This window comes from Microsporum canis, genomic scaffold (assembly GCF_000151145.1).
Source record: "Microsporum canis CBS 113480 supercont1.5 genomic scaffold, whole genome shotgun sequence".
In the NCBI taxonomy this organism is placed as follows: domain Eukaryota; kingdom Fungi; phylum Ascomycota; class Eurotiomycetes; order Onygenales; family Arthrodermataceae; genus Microsporum; species Microsporum canis.
Genome location: NW_003299165.1, coordinates 1,006,649 through 1,024,562, shown reverse-complemented (window position 1 = coordinate 1,024,562; position 17,914 = coordinate 1,006,649). Strand labels below are relative to the sequence as shown.

General features: G+C 46.5%; 6 protein-coding genes across 6 annotated transcripts; 3 read left to right on the top strand and 3 right to left on the bottom strand.

The window, feature by feature from the left end:
* Positions 1–836: 836 nt before the first annotated feature.
* MCYG_05459 (phosphoribosylformylglycinamidine cyclo-ligase) lies at positions 837–3,364 on the top strand (the record flags this gene model as incomplete). The annotated part of the gene is made up of 3 exons (XM_002845544.1): positions 837–1,116; positions 1,179–1,706; positions 1,758–3,364. 3 exons carry the CDS (start codon positions 837–839, stop codon positions 3,362–3,364), a joined length of 2,415 nt encoding a protein of 804 aa, XP_002845590.1.
* A 2,401-nt stretch (positions 3,365–5,765) lies between these two features.
* Positions 5,766–7,386, top strand: MCYG_05458 (endochitinase 1; the record flags this gene model as incomplete). The annotated part of the gene is made up of 4 exons (XM_002845543.1): positions 5,766–5,906; positions 5,979–6,350; positions 6,532–7,197; positions 7,282–7,386. The coding sequence occupies 4 exons, from the start codon at positions 5,766–5,768 to the stop codon at positions 7,384–7,386; spliced, it is 1,284 nt and encodes a 427-aa protein (XP_002845589.1).
* A 1,089-nt stretch (positions 7,387–8,475) lies between these two features.
* Positions 8,476–10,156, bottom strand: MCYG_05457 (actin; the record flags this gene model as incomplete). Its single annotated transcript, XM_002845542.1, has 6 exons — positions 8,476–8,706; positions 8,774–9,545; positions 9,601–9,631; positions 9,695–9,750; positions 10,006–10,036; positions 10,150–10,156. The coding sequence occupies 6 exons, from the start codon at positions 10,154–10,156 to the stop codon at positions 8,476–8,478; spliced, it is 1,128 nt and encodes a 375-aa protein (XP_002845588.1).
* Positions 10,157–11,520: 1,364 nt separating this feature from the next.
* On the top strand, positions 11,521–12,212 carry MCYG_05456 (hsp70-like protein; the record flags this gene model as incomplete). Its single annotated transcript, XM_002845541.1, has 2 exons — positions 11,521–11,916; positions 11,979–12,212. 2 exons carry the CDS (start codon positions 11,521–11,523, stop codon positions 12,210–12,212), a joined length of 630 nt encoding a protein of 209 aa, XP_002845587.1.
* A 674-nt stretch (positions 12,213–12,886) lies between these two features.
* MCYG_05455 (conserved hypothetical protein) lies at positions 12,887–13,677 on the bottom strand (the record flags this gene model as incomplete). Its single annotated transcript, XM_002845540.1, has 4 exons — positions 12,887–12,950; positions 13,008–13,105; positions 13,165–13,425; positions 13,569–13,677. The coding sequence occupies 4 exons, from the start codon at positions 13,659–13,661 to the stop codon at positions 12,887–12,889; spliced, it is 516 nt and encodes a 171-aa protein (XP_002845586.1).
* Positions 13,678–15,787: 2,110 nt separating this feature from the next.
* On the bottom strand, positions 15,788–17,425 carry MCYG_05454 (conserved hypothetical protein; the record flags this gene model as incomplete). Its single annotated transcript, XM_002845539.1, has 3 exons — positions 15,788–16,781; positions 16,860–17,313; positions 17,374–17,425. The coding sequence occupies 3 exons, from the start codon at positions 17,423–17,425 to the stop codon at positions 15,788–15,790; spliced, it is 1,500 nt and encodes a 499-aa protein (XP_002845585.1).
* Between the last annotated feature and the right edge of the window lie 489 nt (positions 17,426–17,914).

Here is a 17,914-nt window from a genome sequence, read left to right as displayed (position 1 = left end):
AGAGAAAAATGAATATATTTTTATTAACGATGAGACGGAAGATGGAAGATGGAAGTGCTGCTATTTACTTTGGTCTCTTGTATACAGTGAATTTTGTGTAGGTGCTTGAGAGTTACAGTGAGATAAACGGGCAGTTTTATAGGTAGATGGTTAAACATCTAATGGACGGCGAACCTGTTAATCTTAGGGACACAGACGGTAATATCCCATATGATATATTCTCTCTTATATATTTGCAACTAATATATATATCTGTCCCTTATTATACGCCGTAAACCACTCTTCAAGTCTGGGAAACGAACGTCAAATTTATATATAGAAAAGCAGCCGCAAAAACCTTGGTGGAAACTAAAAAAAAGCCCGGCGGGAAAAAACTTTGCATCAAAGTGAGCAAAAAAGTCGAAAACATCGCACTTTATCACATTCAACATTTATCACCAGCAAAAGGTGAAATTGCAAGGGAGACTCTTTTACCCTGAACGAGTTGTAAGTGTCTGCTTTTGTATTCTCTTTTTAATCAATGCTTCGTCTGGCTTTTGGCGATTTTGCTCTTTTGTGACCCCTCCATGCCCCGCCGTCTATGATGATAATGATATTGTGAGCCAGGATATTGCACCAAGTACAAGATTTCAGTCGGAAAGCTAGCTCAGACAAGCATTGCTGATTGATTGAATCCTGTTTAACGGCTGAAGGACGAGTGTTGTTAAAATTCGATCCCGTCTTGCTTGGATATACCCTATAGAGCCTAAAAGCCGGCCACAGTTTATGATTGACCTTAATTATGATCATGGATACTAACAAAGCTATAGCCCCTCTGAATTCGCCGAGAGCCAAAGATGCTCCAAGAAAGACTTCGCGTCCTTGTTGTGGGAAATGGTGGGCGTGAGCATGCATATGCCTGGAAACTGAGCCATTCTCCTTCGGTGGAGAAGGTCTTCTGTGCCCCTGGAAATGGCGGGACGGATGGAGGGCCCTCATCGAAGATATCCAACGTCTCGATCAAAGGAGATGATTATCCCGGCTTAGTGGCGTTCTCCAAGGAGAATGGGGTTAACCTCGTTGTCCCTGGGCCTGAAGCCCCCCTTGTCGACGGCATTCAAGGGTATTTCCGGGCCGGTAAGGACTGATGCTTTATATATCAAGATGAATTATTGGCCGGAGCTGATATACTCCTCTAGTTGGCATCAGATGTTTTGGTCCTTCCAAGGCTGCTGCCCGTATGGAAGGCTCCAAGGCCTTTTCCAAGGACTTCATGAAACGTCACAACATTCCAACCGCTCGATACGGAAATTTTACCGATTATAAGGCTGCCTGCCAATACCTTGACTCTGCGGACCATGACGTTGTTATCAAGGCTAGTGGGCTTGCTGCCGGTAAAGGGGTGATTATCCCCCAAAACAAGGAGGAAGCGCACAAGGCCCTCAGGGAGATTATGGTAGACCACCAGTTTGGGGATGCAGGCAATGAAGTCGTTATTGAAGAATACCTCGAAGGAGATGAACTGAGTATCCTCACATTCTCAGATGGTTACACCGTCAGGTCTCTTCCTCCAGCACAAGACCACAAGAGGGTCTCTGATGGAGACCAGGGGCCAAATACTGGAGGCATGGGTTGCTATGCCCCAACCCGAATTGCTTCAAAGGCCGTCATGGAGGATATAGATAGGACAATTGTTCAGCCGACTATCGATGGAATGAGAAAAGAAGGTATTTACCATCCGCTTCTACTGGTCTGGGTTGTTGGTTAATGTCTTCTAGGCACCCCGTTTGTCGGAATATTATTTACAGGCTTAATGATGACCAAAAATGGACCCAAGGTCCTAGAATACAACGTCAGGGGTGGAGACCCCGAGACTCAAACATTGCTGCCTCTTCTCAGTGACGATACCGATTTAGCTGAAGTCATGGTTGCCTGCACAGAGCACTGGCTTGACGGAGTTACTCTCAAGGTAGAGCCAAAATCTGCTGCCACCGTCATCGCGGTGGCCGAGGGCTACCCTGGATCCTACGCCAAAGGTAGAGATATCACACTTGACAAGACCGCCGACGGCACATTGATCTTCCATGCAGGAACCACTCTTGCCGATGGTAAACTCAAGACAGCTGGCGGCCGTGTCATTGCTTCAACTGCAACAGCAGGCACTCTAGAAGAGGCTGTAAAGGCCTCATATACCGGCATCTCTACAATCCACTTTGACGGCATGCATTACAGAAAAGACATTGCACACCGCGCGTTTAACACTTCGAAGACATCTACATCCCAGGAATCCCTTACATATGCGTCGGCAGGCGTCTCTATAGATGCTGGTAATGAGCTTGTGAACCAGATCAAAGCCAACGTTGCTCGAACCCGCCGCCCAGGATCGGATGCCATCATCGGTGGGTTCGGAGGAGCATTCTCATTGTCCACTTGCAACTCTGGCTTCCATTCTTCCTCTCCAACTCTCATTGGAGCTATCGATGGAGTTGGCACTAAGCTCAAGATCGCGCATGAAATGGGGGTCCACAACACTGTTGGCATTGACCTTGTCGCCATGAATGTTAATGACTTGGTGGTACAAGGGGCCGAACCCTTGATGTTTCTTGATTGCTACAGCTGTGGGAAGCTTGACGTCGAAGTCGCGGCTGCGTTTGTTGCTGGAGTTGCCGACGGGTGCGTGGAATCAGGGTGTGCTTTAGTCGGTGGTGAGACAGCGGAAATGCCTGGTCTGTTCATTGACAACAGCTACGACGCTGCTGGAGCAGCCATCGGTGCCATTGACACATCTACAAGACGTCTACTTCCAGACACGGATGGAATGAAATCTGGTGACGTATTGCTTGGAATTGCCAGCAGTGGGCCACATTCAAATGGCTTCTCACTCATTAGGAAGATTGTCGAGAAATCAGGACTTTCTTATCAAGATCCCGCACCATTCAAGATGGGTAAAGAGAGCACAAACCTGGGCACAGCTCTCCTCACCCCAACACGTATCTACGTCAAACCCCTTCTTGCCGCTATTGCCAAGTTCCCACAGGGAGCAATCAAAGGAATGGCACACATCACTGGCGGTGGTCTGGTTGAGAATATACCTCGAGTCCTCCCCAGGAACCTCTGCGCTGACATTGACGTGTCTTCTTGGCCTCTGCCTGATGTGTTCAAATGGTTGAAAAAGACGGGCAATGTGACAGGACTAGAGATGGCGAGAGCGTTCAACAATGGTATCGGGATGGTTGTTGTTGTAGACAAGTCCGAGTCTGCCAACATTAAGAAATACCTTGAGGAGTTGAATGAGACTGTCTTCATCGTTGGAAGTTTGGCTGAGAAGGCCAGTGGGAATGACAAGGGATGTGTCCTTAGAAATATGCAGACCTGGGATGAGTAGTTAAAGGCGCTTTTTCTTTCTTTTTCTTATCCAATTCAAATAAAATGACTGTATGGTGGCGATCCTTACATGGACTCTGGCGATTAGGTTCTATAACTCTTCAATAGGGCAAAATGAAATAGATTCAAAGAACAACTTCGAACTTCCAAGCAAAACTTCCCAGCAGCAGATACAATAAGCGAGCTCCTTCTCTTTCCCCTTTACTCTCTGCGTTTAGGGTTGCTAATAAGACATTTTCAAGCAGTTGACCACGGTGAGGCAGTCCTTGAACACCAGAGTCAAATATAACATGTTACAGGATGCAGAAATGTCTCTCTTTCTCTTCTCCGTCAGCATCTATCATCCGACTGACCTTCTTTGCCCTGCAAGATGATGGTACAGATGAAGACTTTCTCTGACTGCCCAAGGTTGAACCCAAGTATTGCACAGTCATCTTCCTACGCAGGTTAACCCGACGCTCTAAGCATGCATCCAAGTATGAGATTACTCTGTAACATCGCGCTTAGTGAGTCCTATCTAGGACCGTCAACGCCTTATTACTCGTATGAGAATATGAGACGTCAAAACGCAAAAGCTGTCATTTTGTTCACTATCTTGTTGGAATCACCGGCATTTCTATTCAACCTCATGGCCTAACAGCTTGTTGGCCAGATCTGCCGAATCTTGAGCGCCCTCTGGCTACGCGACCCGTCTGCCCTTAATGCCTGGCGTTAATAAAGATATATTAAAATGCTACATCGAGTGAGATACTCTGAGGGAACGAAACATATCGACTTCTTATTTCTGCAGATCGTAATCCCTCAAATTAACCTCGGCCAGACAAGGATATGTCTTCTTTCGATCTGCAATACAACGCTGTGCCAGCCTATCATGACCATCGGTTGATACGAATTTGATCATCCAACAATTGGCCCTCAGCTGGCTGGGTACCTGCAGTCTGATGAATGATTGTCACCACAGCCTACCACGAGGCGTGCCTTTTTATATGTCTGCCTATAAAAGGACGAGGACGATACATTCGAGGGCCCCTCCCATCTTCCTTCGGGCGAAAGGTGAAACGCTAGAGATCGGACCTGTCAATGCATTATAGAGCCTCCCCCTCAATAAGATGAATTGGAGGGGGGAAATGAACAGGCGAAGACAGGAAACACGTCAAGATTTTTTGGTCTGACGGGGAACCTGCCTAACTGCTATGTACGTCCGCAACTCTAGTCACTAAGCAGTTAACTAAAGCACCTTAGGCGATGCTGCATTATCATCAAAGGAACCACATCTGACGAATCCTTCTGCAAGTCGGTGTGCAACAACGGCAGGGACCTCGGCCGCTACGTACAGATTATGACTATCTATAGCGCTTGGCCCCGAGGGTCTCGAGTTGCGCCTTGCCTGACAGAGTAGTTAGTCGAGGCAGTGTCGTCTTCTCAGGCTGGGGGCGGCCCTGGGGCTTACTCCTCCCTCCCCCCTCCCAGGCCAGGGATCCCTTCATCCAACCCGATTGCTTAAACATCCCAACCGCCAGAGAAAGTAGCGCCGTGGGCCCCGCCAAACAGCGAGAAGAGATGGCCTGCGCCAAGGGTCATTTCCTACCGGGATTCCGGAAGTTCGAGGCTTATACGACCAAACCCTCAGGGCCAGGCACACTTTATACTGGCGATAGTCTTTGACCCTCAAGGCTAACCGATATTGATATCCTGGGGACGTGACGTACGTCTTTTGCGGGACGGATGTGCTTGACGTTCTCTTGTCCCATTTATATCCGTTCTTGCAGCAACTAACTATACGTTGCGTTGAAAGATAAACCAGACGGTCCTACTTTCGCTCGATTCTGTGATAGGTTAACGACTAACATAGCTTTTGCGACAGAAGGAGTTGGATCAAATTTGCCGTCTGCCTTTCGCTTGAAACCGATGGGCTCCCAGGGCCCTGGCTCATCTAATATTCCTAGATAACTACTGGGTTGGCGGCGAATTAACGGTCTAATTACCCATGTCATCTATATACATGTATACCCACCATACATGGCGCAGAAATGTGCCCATATACTAATCAGGGCCCCTCTCCCCCCTCCCCCCCAGCCAGTTGGGGCGGGTAGACAAGACTGTCATCCGCGTGCATTTGCGCATGGTTTCTATAAGCATACACTGGCTTAAGTTACGAATGTCAGTAAAAAAAAAAAAATGCATGCGGTACTTTCGGCGTGAGCCGAGGGTTTCATTCTTCCTGGTCGATATACTCCATTTTTTCTTCCCCGTTGGCGCTGAATATAAATAATTGTGCCAGCATCCCTCTTTTTTGGGTCTGATCAAATCATCCTCCTCAGATCATCTCCATTGAGAACAAGCAGGCCTTGATTTCTTTTCTACATTCCTTTTTTGTTTCTTTCTATTTACATTCCTTCAATATGCGATTCTCTTCAGCTCTTGCACTAGGCCTGGCTTGCCTTACCAACTTTGGCGTCTTTGGAAGACCCACCCCCAATGGCATCGAGTCCCGTTCTCCTCCAAATGGTGGCTACAAGTCTGTGGGATACTATGTCAACTGGGTATGTCAACTAACTAGACCCCAACTAGAGCCCTTTTTATTTTCGAAAATCCATAGCTGACTGGTATACCAGGCTACCTATGACCGCAAGTTCGATCCAAAGGATCTGGTCGGAGACCAATGGACTCACATTCTCTATTCATTCGCGGACATTTCTCCCGAGGGTAATGTCCACTTTGTCGATACCTACTCGAACCTCGAAAAAGCCTTTGAGGGCGATACCCAAGGCCCTCAGGGCAACAACCTCCGTGGTGCCCTTAAGCAGATGTACATGATGAAGCAGCAGAACCGTCACATGAAGACCCTTCTATCTATCGGAGGCTGGAGCTACAAGGATAGCTTCCGAGGGCCCGCTAGCACTGATGGCGGGCGCCAGACGTTTGCCAAATCATCTGTTCAGCTGCTCAAGGACTATGGATTTGACGGAATCGATATCGACTGGGAGGTGAGTTGCGAATGAACCGAATGATAAATTGACCATTGATACTGACTGAATGGGAAAACAGTACCCCGCAAACGAAGAGGAGGCTGGAAACATGGTATTGCTCCTGGCCGAGATTAGGAAGGTATGTTTTGGTTGGCTTACATTGGATATATATCTATTCCCAGGCTAACCTGTCTCCAAGGCTCTTGATGAATACTCCAAGACTGTTGGTGATGGATACAAGTACCTCCTCACCGTGGCCTCTCCAGCTGGTATGTTCCAAAAGCCCATATATATTCAAGACAAAGTCTCTAACCAAGTGGCAGGCGCCCAACACTACAGCATTATGAAGCTTGCTGAAATGGACAAGCACCTTGACTTCTGGAACCTGATGGCCTACGACTACTCTGGTGGCTGGGACAGCACCTCCGGACACAGCGCTAACATCTTCGCTTCCACCTCTGATAAGCAGGCCACCAAATTTAACACTCAGGATGCCCTCATTGCCTACAAAAGTGCCGGCATTGAGTCCAAGAAGATCGTTCTCGGAATGCCCCTTTATGGCCGTGCATTTGCTGAAACCAAAGAGAAGCCAGGCGCTTCATTCAACGGTATCGGCCAGGGAACTTGGGAGAAGGGCGTGTACGACTACAAGACCCTCCCACAGCCAGGCGCCAAGGTAGTGGAATGTGAACAAGAAGTTGCCAGCTACAGCTATGACCCTGTCAAGAAGCTCTTCATCAGCTTCGACACTCCCAAAATCGCTGGAATGAAGGCCAACTACCTCAAGCAAATGGGTCTCGGCGGAACCATGTGGTGGGAGACCAGCGCGGATAAGCCAAAGGGTGAAGGAAGTCTTGTTGAAACTGTACGCTCTCTCTCTCTCTCTTTCTCCTTTCCTCTGGGGAGCGTTTCTTTGCAAAATTGATAATGCTAACACGATCGTGGACAGGTCATTGAGCACCTTGGAGGCCGAGAGAACATGGACAAGAGCCAAAACCAGCTGAACTACCCACAATCGCAATACGACAACATCAAAAACCAAATGAAAATGTAAATAGACCGCTAGTTCGGTCCAAAAGCTCCTCTAGAGTCGAGCTGAGGAGGCAGGCCCCTGAAAAACGGCGTGATACCTTCATCGCCATCCCTTCCTTTCTACACCTTCAAACGGCCAATATACACACCAACCTACATACCTACATGCATACATACCCACGATCATGACCTTTCTACCCCTTTTCGCCTTCTTTCGCCACCTCTTTTATGGCCCTTTTTTTTCTTTCTTCTTCTTTGGCTCTTAAGAGTCCCACCTTTTTTGAAAACCCTTTTTGACATGTTTCTTCCCTTTTTATATATTCTCTTCGTCTGCCGTACGAGTGTGCGTGCATCCTTTTATAAATACCCTCGTTATTAGGTGCTGGGTTCACCTTTATAACCTTTCGTTTAGGCGCTTAGGGTTGGAATCTTCTTTTTAGCCTGCTTTGCCATTCCGTGTATATACTAGACCCTCGTTATGAGATCAAGACATATTACATGACTCTTTGCAAAATTTCTACAATCTCAAGATGAGAATATATCGGTTCAGCAGCCATCTTAGAACAAGTGATATATCCTGTTATTTTCTCTCCTATTTACCGGGATTCTGATTTAAACAGTTAAACGGTGGATAAACTACTTATAGACATGAGAAGTTGATGAACTTTTTGGATGGTCACGTGGATCAAGAAAGATGGAGGGGCAAGAGGGAGAAGCAGTGAGCATGTGGAGAAGGTGAAAGGAAAGATATGTTTAATTGAATCTGAGTACTATAGACGAAGAAAGGAGTTTTGGGGAAAAGGAGAGAATAGATAAAAAGAGGTTTGTTTTGTTGATTGCGAGTACGATACGGAGTTAATGGGCGTGATAATATAGGCATCACCGAGCTGTGGCTGCTTTCTTTTTTTTGGTTCTCTCTTGTTATGTCTGTTTTTGTGTTCGCTCTCTCTCTCTATCTATCAATTATTCCGACGTCAAGCTAAAATATCAACGTAGTCCGTATTAACATAACAAGGCTCAATTCCAAGCTATCGTTGCTATCTCACCGGCAAGACAAGGTAGGAGTTGAAACAAGCTAGCGAGAATGAAGAACAAAGGCAGGTAACCCACCTTAGAAGCACTTTCGGTGAACGATGGATGGGCCAGACTCGTCGTATTCTTGCTTCGAGATCCACATCTGCTGGAAGGTGGAAAGGGAGGCGAGGATAGAACCACCGATCCAGACAGAGTATTTACGCTCTGGGGGAGCGATGATCTTGACCTTCATCGACGATGGGGCGAGAGCAGTGATCTCCTTCTGCATACGGTCAGAGATACCTGGGTACATGGTAGTACCGCCGGACTGGATGAAGATAGTTAGCATTACGGTATGGGCGAGGTGTTAGAAGGAAAAACGGTCCAAAGCTTACCATGACGATGTTGCCGTAGAGGTCCTTTCGGACATCGACGTCACACTTCATGATAGCATTGTAAGTGGTGACGTGGATGCCGCAGGGCTCGAGACCGAGGACACTGGGCTGGAAGAGAGCCTCAGGAGCACGGAATCGCTCGTTTCCAATGGTGATGACCTGGCCATCAGGAAGCTCGTAGGACTTCTCGAGGGTGGAGCTCTGGGAGGCAGTCTGGATCTCCTCCTGGAAGTCCAAAGCAACGTAGCAGAGTTTCTCCTTGATATCACGGACGATTTCACGTTCGGCGGTGGTGGAGAAGCTGTAACCACGCTCGGCCAAGATCTTCATGAGGTAGTCGGTCAAGTCACGGCCGGCCATGTCGATTCGGGAGATGGCGTGTGGCAGAGCGAAACCTTCGTAGATGGGGACGACGTGAGTGACACCGTCACCAGAGTCGAGGACGATACCGGTGGTACGACCAGAAGCGTAGAGGGAGAGCACAGCCTGGATGGAGACGTAGAAGGCTGGAGCGTTGAAAGTCTCGAAGATGATCTGGGTCATCTTTTCACGGTTGGACTTTGGGTTGATGGGAGCCTCAGTCAAAAGGACTGGGTGCTCTTCTGGGGCGACACGGAGTTCGTTGTAGAAGGTGTGATGCCATATCTTCTCCATATCATCCCAGTTTGTGACGACACCGTGCTCGATGGGGTATCGCAGAGTTAGGATACCACGTTTTGACTGTGCCTCATCACCGACGTAGGAGTCCTTCTGGCCCATACCAATCATGATACTATATTTACATGGTCAGTATCGTCTTTTTTTTTTTCTCGTTCAAGTAAACCTACCCATGGTGACGAGGACGACCGACAATGGATGCTAGAAGACAAAGAGTTAGCACAAGGCGCCTTTCAGGAGAGAAAGAGGGGAGGGAGAACATACGGAAGACAGCTCGTGGGGCATCATCACCGGCGAAACCGGCTTTGCACATTCCAGAGCTATAATAATCAATCAAGTCAGCATTTCTCCAGGCAGATTAAAAAGCAGTCTACTGGTCCATCAAGCTGGTCTTGCTACATCGACGAAATGCGATGCTGAGGTTGAGGCTGCGTGGGTGTGCGTGGGTGTGCGTGGGTGTGTGTGTGTTTCGTTGGTGTGTTGTTGTGCGTGGCGAAGAGCGAGACAACAACTTGTTCAAAAAAACGGGCAGAACAGCGAAGTCGGGCTGCTTTGGAAGAAGAACGCAGACTTACCCATTGTCAATGACGAGGGCAGCGACTTCTTCTGTACGAGGGAGACAGGTTAGCCAGCAGCACGGAGGACGAAGGACGGGGTGTGTTTGCGGGTAGGGGGCTAGAGTAGAGCTTTGGGGGGGGAGGGGAGGTTTCGCAACATACCCTCCATGTCGACTGATAGTACAAGTTAAAGGACAAGAGAAAGAGAAGAGTAGTGAGATGGATCTGAGAAGCGAAGAGCCTGCTGGCAGATGCAGGGAGAGAGACAAGAGATGGATGGGCTGAAGGGTTGTTGAGATAGGAGAAGAAGAAAAGAAGAGAAGAGGAAGACGTTGGTGGAAGAAGGTCGGTGGTGGAGAGAAGAAGAGGCGGGCTGAGTTAGTGTGGGAAAACAAGAACACCTCCTGGTTGGCTCGTTCTAGGAGACAGCCTCGTCCTTTCACCGGTTTACTCTTGTAATGAAGATGAACAGAAGCTGATGCTGATGGAAGATAGTAAGAAGAAGAAGATGAAGATGGTCTACGTTTTATCTTGTCCTGCTTTCATGTTGCTGCCTAAGTCGTCGTCATGTTCGTCTTCCTAGACCCCGAAGAAATATGGCTGCCTTTTCGCTGGGCCCCCCTAAGCAGTCATTTAACAGTTACGGCCTCCATGTACGGAGTACACCTCCTGCGACAGAACACATGCTTGCATCCATGGACTAATCCCCTGGTGAGGTGAGCGTGGACTGGAGAAAGGATCCTGCTGCCTACTGATTAATACTCCGTTCCATGGCATGACCTTGGGCCTGGCAACCTCCTTCCACCGCCATATTGCTCCTTAACTACCCCCAAGCCTGGCTCGATAGTCGGCTTAGGGGCCTACGTAATGATTACCCAACAGCCCAAAGGCCCAACCAACAGCTTCTTCGGCTGGGCTTGATGTCTTTTGCCATCGTCCTTTTTCTTCTTCTTCCTCGACGCTCTACAGTCACGTGAAGGATGAACCGGAAAAGGGGGTGAAGACGTATTAGTCATCACCCTGACAACGGAGCGAGGCCTTCACGACCATGAACACATACAGCAGTACATACTATGTAGTAAGTGATCATTCCACCGGATGGACGGAATAAGGAATACATGGGCATGCACTAGAGTGAATACTTGCTGCCCGAAATTCTGAGAAAGGGAGCAACTCATACACGGACATATTCACAGGCTGGTATAGTCGCTATGCATAATTTACCCCCATCATCAAGTAAATCAGGCAACTGAAGGATAAGTGCCAAATATATGTACGGCCCATCAAACATAACGCTGTATAACAATTAATTATGTAATCAAATATAAGTGGATCGAAGCTTATCGAACATCGCGGGCTCTTCGAGAAATTTGTCTGCCAGTGATGATTTTTGTTGCTCGCTTTAAAGACGAACAATTACAGGTCTTTGCAAGGGTAATTTCACAGCTATAAAACTCATCTGCGCACCGCCTGAGCCTACCAGCGTCATCTCATACCTCAAAGTTAACCTCAGGACCAAAGGTGCCTCCCGCCATGGACCCCTCATTGAACAATCTTCTGAAATGGAGTATCGAGAATACTCCCGCTGCCGGCGGCCAGGCAAATGGAACCGAACCCGCAGCTACCAGACAACCCATCGATGCAGAGGCCCTTCAGCGCCTCCTGGCAAATACCCCTTCTGACGCAGAACTCATGAAGACAGCAATGGCAGTTGTGCGTTCTTCCGAAAGCACATTGGAGAATAAGCTTATCGCCTTCGACAACTTTGAGCAGTTGGTCGAGAACCTCGATAATGCGAACAATATGGATCCGTTGGGCCTCTGGCCTCCGTTGGTGGAAACACTGAAGGACGAGGAGGCAGAAATACGGAAAATGGCTGCGTGGTGTGTTGGTACGGCCGTACAGAATAACGAGAAATCCCAGGAGAAGGTATTACATTTCTCCCTTACTCTAGGTATATTCGCATTGACCGACTAATGAATATTCTATAGGCATTGGAGGCCAAGGCTATTCCAGAGTTAATTCGAATGGCCAGAGAAGATAGCGACGTCAGTGTCCGCCGGAAAGCCATATATGCCATATCTTCGTGTGTGCGGAACTATCAGCCTGCTCTGGATCAGCTGCGCGAGCACTTGCCAGCCGAAATTGTGGGTCCTGATGAGAAAGTCGACGCTGGTGATATGGGTAGGATAGATGCTATAATCTCCTACCTCAAGCAGGCTTGAGTTATACGCCCTTGTGACATAACTCTACCTGAATTGTTGGCAGACAGCAAGGGTGGCGCCCAAACATACCATGAGCCGGCGCTCTATTTTACAGACAGGGGTAAAGAGAGCTCAGCTTAACTTCTTGCAGCCATGCATGCTTGAAGCGACGGCCTGGACTGATAAGGCGGGGAAGGCTGCTACTCCCTGTCAAAAAGCGTCGTTATAAACCTAAACGACGAGGTGTATTGCCTGATACCGACTACAGCTTGGACCAGGGAATCGTAAGCATTCGCCTGGTCCCTTGGACAATCCATAACCAACCCCTCTATCGACCTTAAGAGGAAGTTTTTGCCAACAGAGGTCATGGCTAGATATACACACACAGCCCCTAGACAATCTAAGAGATAATAAACAATATACCTGAAATCTGAACATATCTAATAAATAACCTCACTTCCGTAAATTGAATTCATAACCAGAGTGCCCAACTCCATGGTGTTAGCCTTGGGTAAAGTATAAGATACATGTGTCCCTGTGGAATATAGGCTCGAGTGATCCCGAGACGCGTATACGAAACGCTATACCGATATCATTGCTCAATATATTCTACAAGAGGATCAATAAAAAAAGAAAACAGGGAAAACCATGGATAACGTGAACAAAGGGCAAGCCGACGAAAGTAGCCTAGCCAATTATAGAGCAAGGGTGTATGTATAGTCGTCCTCCATATTTTGCGCAATCCATAAAACAGCCGAGCTAGAACAATATTCGATTAGACCTCAGAAAACAAACTAGGACTAGCTACAAACTTACCTCATCATCACCATTGCATTTGCAATCACATTCGCAATACCAAAGTAGAGCGTTTGAAGGGGATATCCATGGATGACATACTTCAGGACCATAACCGTCTAAGACAGCATGTTAGCACAGGTACACAGAAAGTGAGAACCGTGAAGGCTCAACGTACAACACTCCCAGCTAGCCCTCCAGCCAACAGTGCAAACCCCAAGAACAAAACAAATCTCGCCTTCCAAGCGACGCTGTCTCCAGAGTAGCTAAAGCTATCCGCACTCAGGCGTGACTTTTCGATAGAGTTGATGACCAGCATCCCCAAGGCGGAGCAGATGCCGGGGATCCAGTCTACGAACTTAACATGGACAGTCGAACCGTTTCTTGAGCTATGGGAGAACGAAGCTGCGTCGATGAGGAAGAATAGGCCGATGGAGAACTAGATAGAGAGACATGTTACTGTTAGCCAGATGCATTCCAGTAACTTTGGGAGCGGAGATATTCATCACTCAGTGTAGAATAGGCAAAGGACAGAAGAAACAGGGGTACGACATAGAAGAAATAGAATAGAAGGATTCATACCAATGCGCCAGAGGCATATATGCCGGATGTACGCGCGTTGGCGTTGTTAAACCACTTTGTGAACCGGAATAGACGGTTGTCTGAATCGTCCATGATGGGCGTATTGGTATAGTGAGTCGTAGATAATCGAGCTTGCCAGTCTTATAATAAATGCCAAAGAGCTGTGAAACATACGCTCGCAAGGCTGTACCCTTCCGATATAATCTTTATCCCAGGTCAGGGCCGATTGATATTATCCCTTGATCAATGTCGGCTTCAGAGCAAAAGTGCATCACGGGCGCCTGGAGACTAAAAACGTCACTGAGCTTATGTAATAGAAATCACGTGATATTTACTTGGCCCAAGCTCCTATCTACATCAACTCTTCAAGGCAGCAATTATATTTTCGAGGGCATGAATACCATGGCTATTTATTGATCAAATATTGAATTGTCTTACAAAGGCTGACCATACGGAATGCACATATACCCACTGCACGTAATTAAAGAGTACAACCACCATGGTTTCAATGGGAGGTTGAAGGAGATAGGTTGTGAAAATAGCATAATACCCGACGAGCTATGATTTACGTTCCAGTCAGCTTCTCTGTATCTATGTTTAAGAGGCTGGATTGGGGGGAGCCTTCCGACTTGTTCTAATCGGATGATTTTCGGATAAATATCCTTCTGCCTAAATATCCTTTATGAAAAATACGTGTCTGGATCCCTTAGCGAATGTACCGATTTTATTGTATGCATTTCCGTGTGTTAACGGCTATGTTTCTTCACACACTATACCTGAAGCTATGGATAATGCACTTTATAGCCTCTGCTGTGCTAGTTAACTGCTACTTGCTCAGGCCGTTTCCAATAGTAGCTCTCCCTTTATTATACCAAGCACACTGTTACTTATAGAAATTTATAGGTAACGCATGAACCAGTAGGCTGCCGCAGTTGAATTCTCGCTTAGCCTTAGCGCGTCACCAATTTAACAAGACATATATAAATACCTCTTGATCCCAACTTCTTTGTGAAATTCCCTCTCCCTCTTCTTCCTTTCTGCTCACCCACACAATTACCCTATAAAATATCAGAGGACTCCGTTATTCTCTGTATTGACTAGTATCTGGCCTAAACATTTAGTTGATTTGCTATCTTTATAAACGCAATCATAAAGAGCCATTTACTAGGAACGCGAGACTCGACTCCAGTCATACTGGCTGGGGTCGCTGGGCTTTAACAAAATAAAGTGCCGTTATAAGGTGCAATAAGAAGCCCAGGGAGTGGTCTTAAATATTTGGAAACATATTTAATGACTTTATGTCAAAAGAATTTTATAATGGAAATAAATTTACATAACCTCTTGTGAATTTAGACACTTTATTATGAGAGACACATTCGCTATCTTTTCTACTAGCAATTTGTTGATCCAGTCATCACTATTTATCAGTGGCTTGCTCTTGGAACCGTGGGTGCCTTATCCTCGTTGAGAAGAGCTAAGGTATATGATTGAAGGATATATGTGAGATTAACACCCTCACCTTTTTTCCAGCTTCTATGTATATTCATAAATTCCTAGACTTTTACTAATGTATTACTATCATAGCCTACCTCCCTGGTGCAATATATTGTCTATTTTCTAATGTAGACCCAATAGGGTCTACCTCAAGTTGCGAACATCACGTGTGTGTGTGTGGTTCCTTGTGAAGCAGTTAGTACTCTATCCGTTGGTCCTGGGGTCTATATATTATACAAGAAGCTAAATAATATAGCAATCTTGTTCTCTTAATCCTAGGTATAGGGATTATTTCCGGTATTTCTATCAATACTCTGAAGGTTGGTAGAGCATTCATAATTAGTACAGACTAGGTTGAATCGTTTAATCGCACTTTGCTAACTGTTTGAAGACATTATGACAGAATATAACACCCGCCAGATGGAGTCCTGTATGCTGAGGGGTGATGTCCTACATTCATCTTGGGATAATGCTAAAATATATCGGTATAATTATCTGCCAAAGCAGACATAAAGGTGGATACATTCTTGAGGTTTCGAGGATATATATTATCCAACTATGCCGCCAGCCTCTCTCAAAGTTCCCCTTTTTATCTTAATGGATCATTGAATAGTAATGTTGGCCAATATTTATATAAATTCACTATATACCAAGAAAGAGAATATATAACAAAAATATCTATAGTATTAATCATTATTCATTACTACATCTTTACCCATACTAAGCTATTCTCCGTCTGATGCTTCGCAGAATAGCTTTAAAACAGAGTCCACAGTATTCATTGCCTTGTCCTTCCCTAATATTGGAACATCGTGAGCACAAGCCGCATTTCCCGGTAATCCGACAGCTGGATTAGAGGGTTTTAAAAAACGCCTTAGAGCAAACGTAGAAGCCCGGTATGTAGCGTGGTATATTTCCCTGAACCCCATATCGTCATCTCCATCGGCTTCTGGCTTGGGTTCCCGCTCATCAAAACCGTCGACCGGGTTAGGTGTATGCATCTTGCCCAAGTCCCCTAGCTGAGCGAAGTTTGCATGGCTGAAAATATCTTGTCTGCGGCTTCCACTAGCTTCTTCTGGGTCACATTTTATGACTGTATCGTTGGGTGACGGTAGATGTCTTATCGTAGAGGAGGGATTAAAGTTTGAGGTAGTTCGGGTATTTGGTCGACGAAAACCATAAAGACGCATGCATGTGAGAATTGTACGGGTCAATAAAGCCTTGTTATTAGCAGCGATATCTTCAAGTGGGTCTAGATTTGGATTTTTGGATTGTTGACTCTGCTGTGATTGGGGATTGGAACCGTCAGCTTTGGAGCTTGGTAGCTCTTTGCGGCTTGACGTGCATAAAACTTGAGACGTTGATGATCTAGGGCGAAGCAATGACGGTCTCCTGGAGCCAGCACGGATATCTTTTGCAACTGAAGTGGCACGCTTTCTAGTAAGGTTAACGTCATTCAGGCTACTGCTAAATTCTGGGTTATTCTCGTTCTCTCGTTTGATTCTGATATTAGACGGAAGCAGGGGGAACTGAGGCGTGGCTGATTTCTCTCTCGTGAAATATTCAGACATTGCTGCTGCCCCCTTCCTCCTAACATTCTTGTGATATTCTGCTGCAGCTTCGAATAAAGTTGCAACCCTCTTCCTCTTTGGGCTTGAGGAGCCGTAGCTATCTGGTAGAAACTCGCCAGACGATTCATTCTGTATCATCCCAGCTGAGCTGTACCTCGAGTTAACGGGTGGAGTAGAGAGTGACTGAACTCGAGTGAAGTTACTTGAACACAGAGGGATTGCATACACTCTTAATTCAAGCGGTGGTGGTCCATCTTTAGGTAGTTGGCCATCTGCTGTCATCGAAGAAGGCTGTGGGGATGATGGACAGTCATTCCGGGGGCTGGGCCTTGACAATGTTCCAAATATAAGGATATCTGATATCATTTGATGTTTCAAGCTGGTGTTATTATCCACTTCTGGGGAGGGTGATTGTTCGTCAACACGAATGAGGATGCCAACCGGGCATTGCTGCACAGGAGCGAGCTCTTCATAGTCCTCTCCTTCTGTCCGATATGTACGTAACAGCTTATGTCTGATCCAGTCTACTGTCTTGTGCTCGGAGCAATGAAGCTCTAGAGACGGGCCAGTAAAGCAGACAATGGGAATTCTGCTCGGATTGACATAGGCTCGGAAAGACAGCTTCGCGTTCCGGAATAAATTGCTAGGGTTTGTAAAGTTAGGGTCGATCAAGCGTATACCTATATAAAAGTTAGCAATTCACGGTCATGTCTGGAGCAACAACTATCCATCCGTCATACCTGTCAGTGGTGTAGTTGGGCCAGAGTCAATGGCACCAGACCATACCTCCATTTAATATATATGAAATTATAATATACAATGTAGGAGCATAAAGAGACAGAGTAACAATAGAGTATTATTCTTTAAAATAAACCCGAGAGGAAGACTTTTCGAGTTTAAGTGGTTTTGCTTATCATAAATACCGAATATGGAGTTTATCGCGGCTTCTCCAAGCGCGTAGAGACACGTGATTATTGATAACCTTTTTTTACCATAACTATGGCTCCTGGGTCTATAACCGTGAGTAAGGGGATATGAAAAATGGAAAGACGCCAGAAGAGTTCAGTTGAAAAGTATACGAAAAAGGACCAGTTATCATACAGTCAAATCAAAACATTATAACGCCGAGGGTGATCATAAACGCAAGAAGAGGAAGTGTGCTATCCGCCATGAATGTGTATAAAGGCAGCATCCGGATCACAACTTCGAAAGAATCCGCTGGGAGTGTAAAGAGTATTCGATAGAAGCCGGTGGTTTGGTGTCGATAAAGGCATGCATATG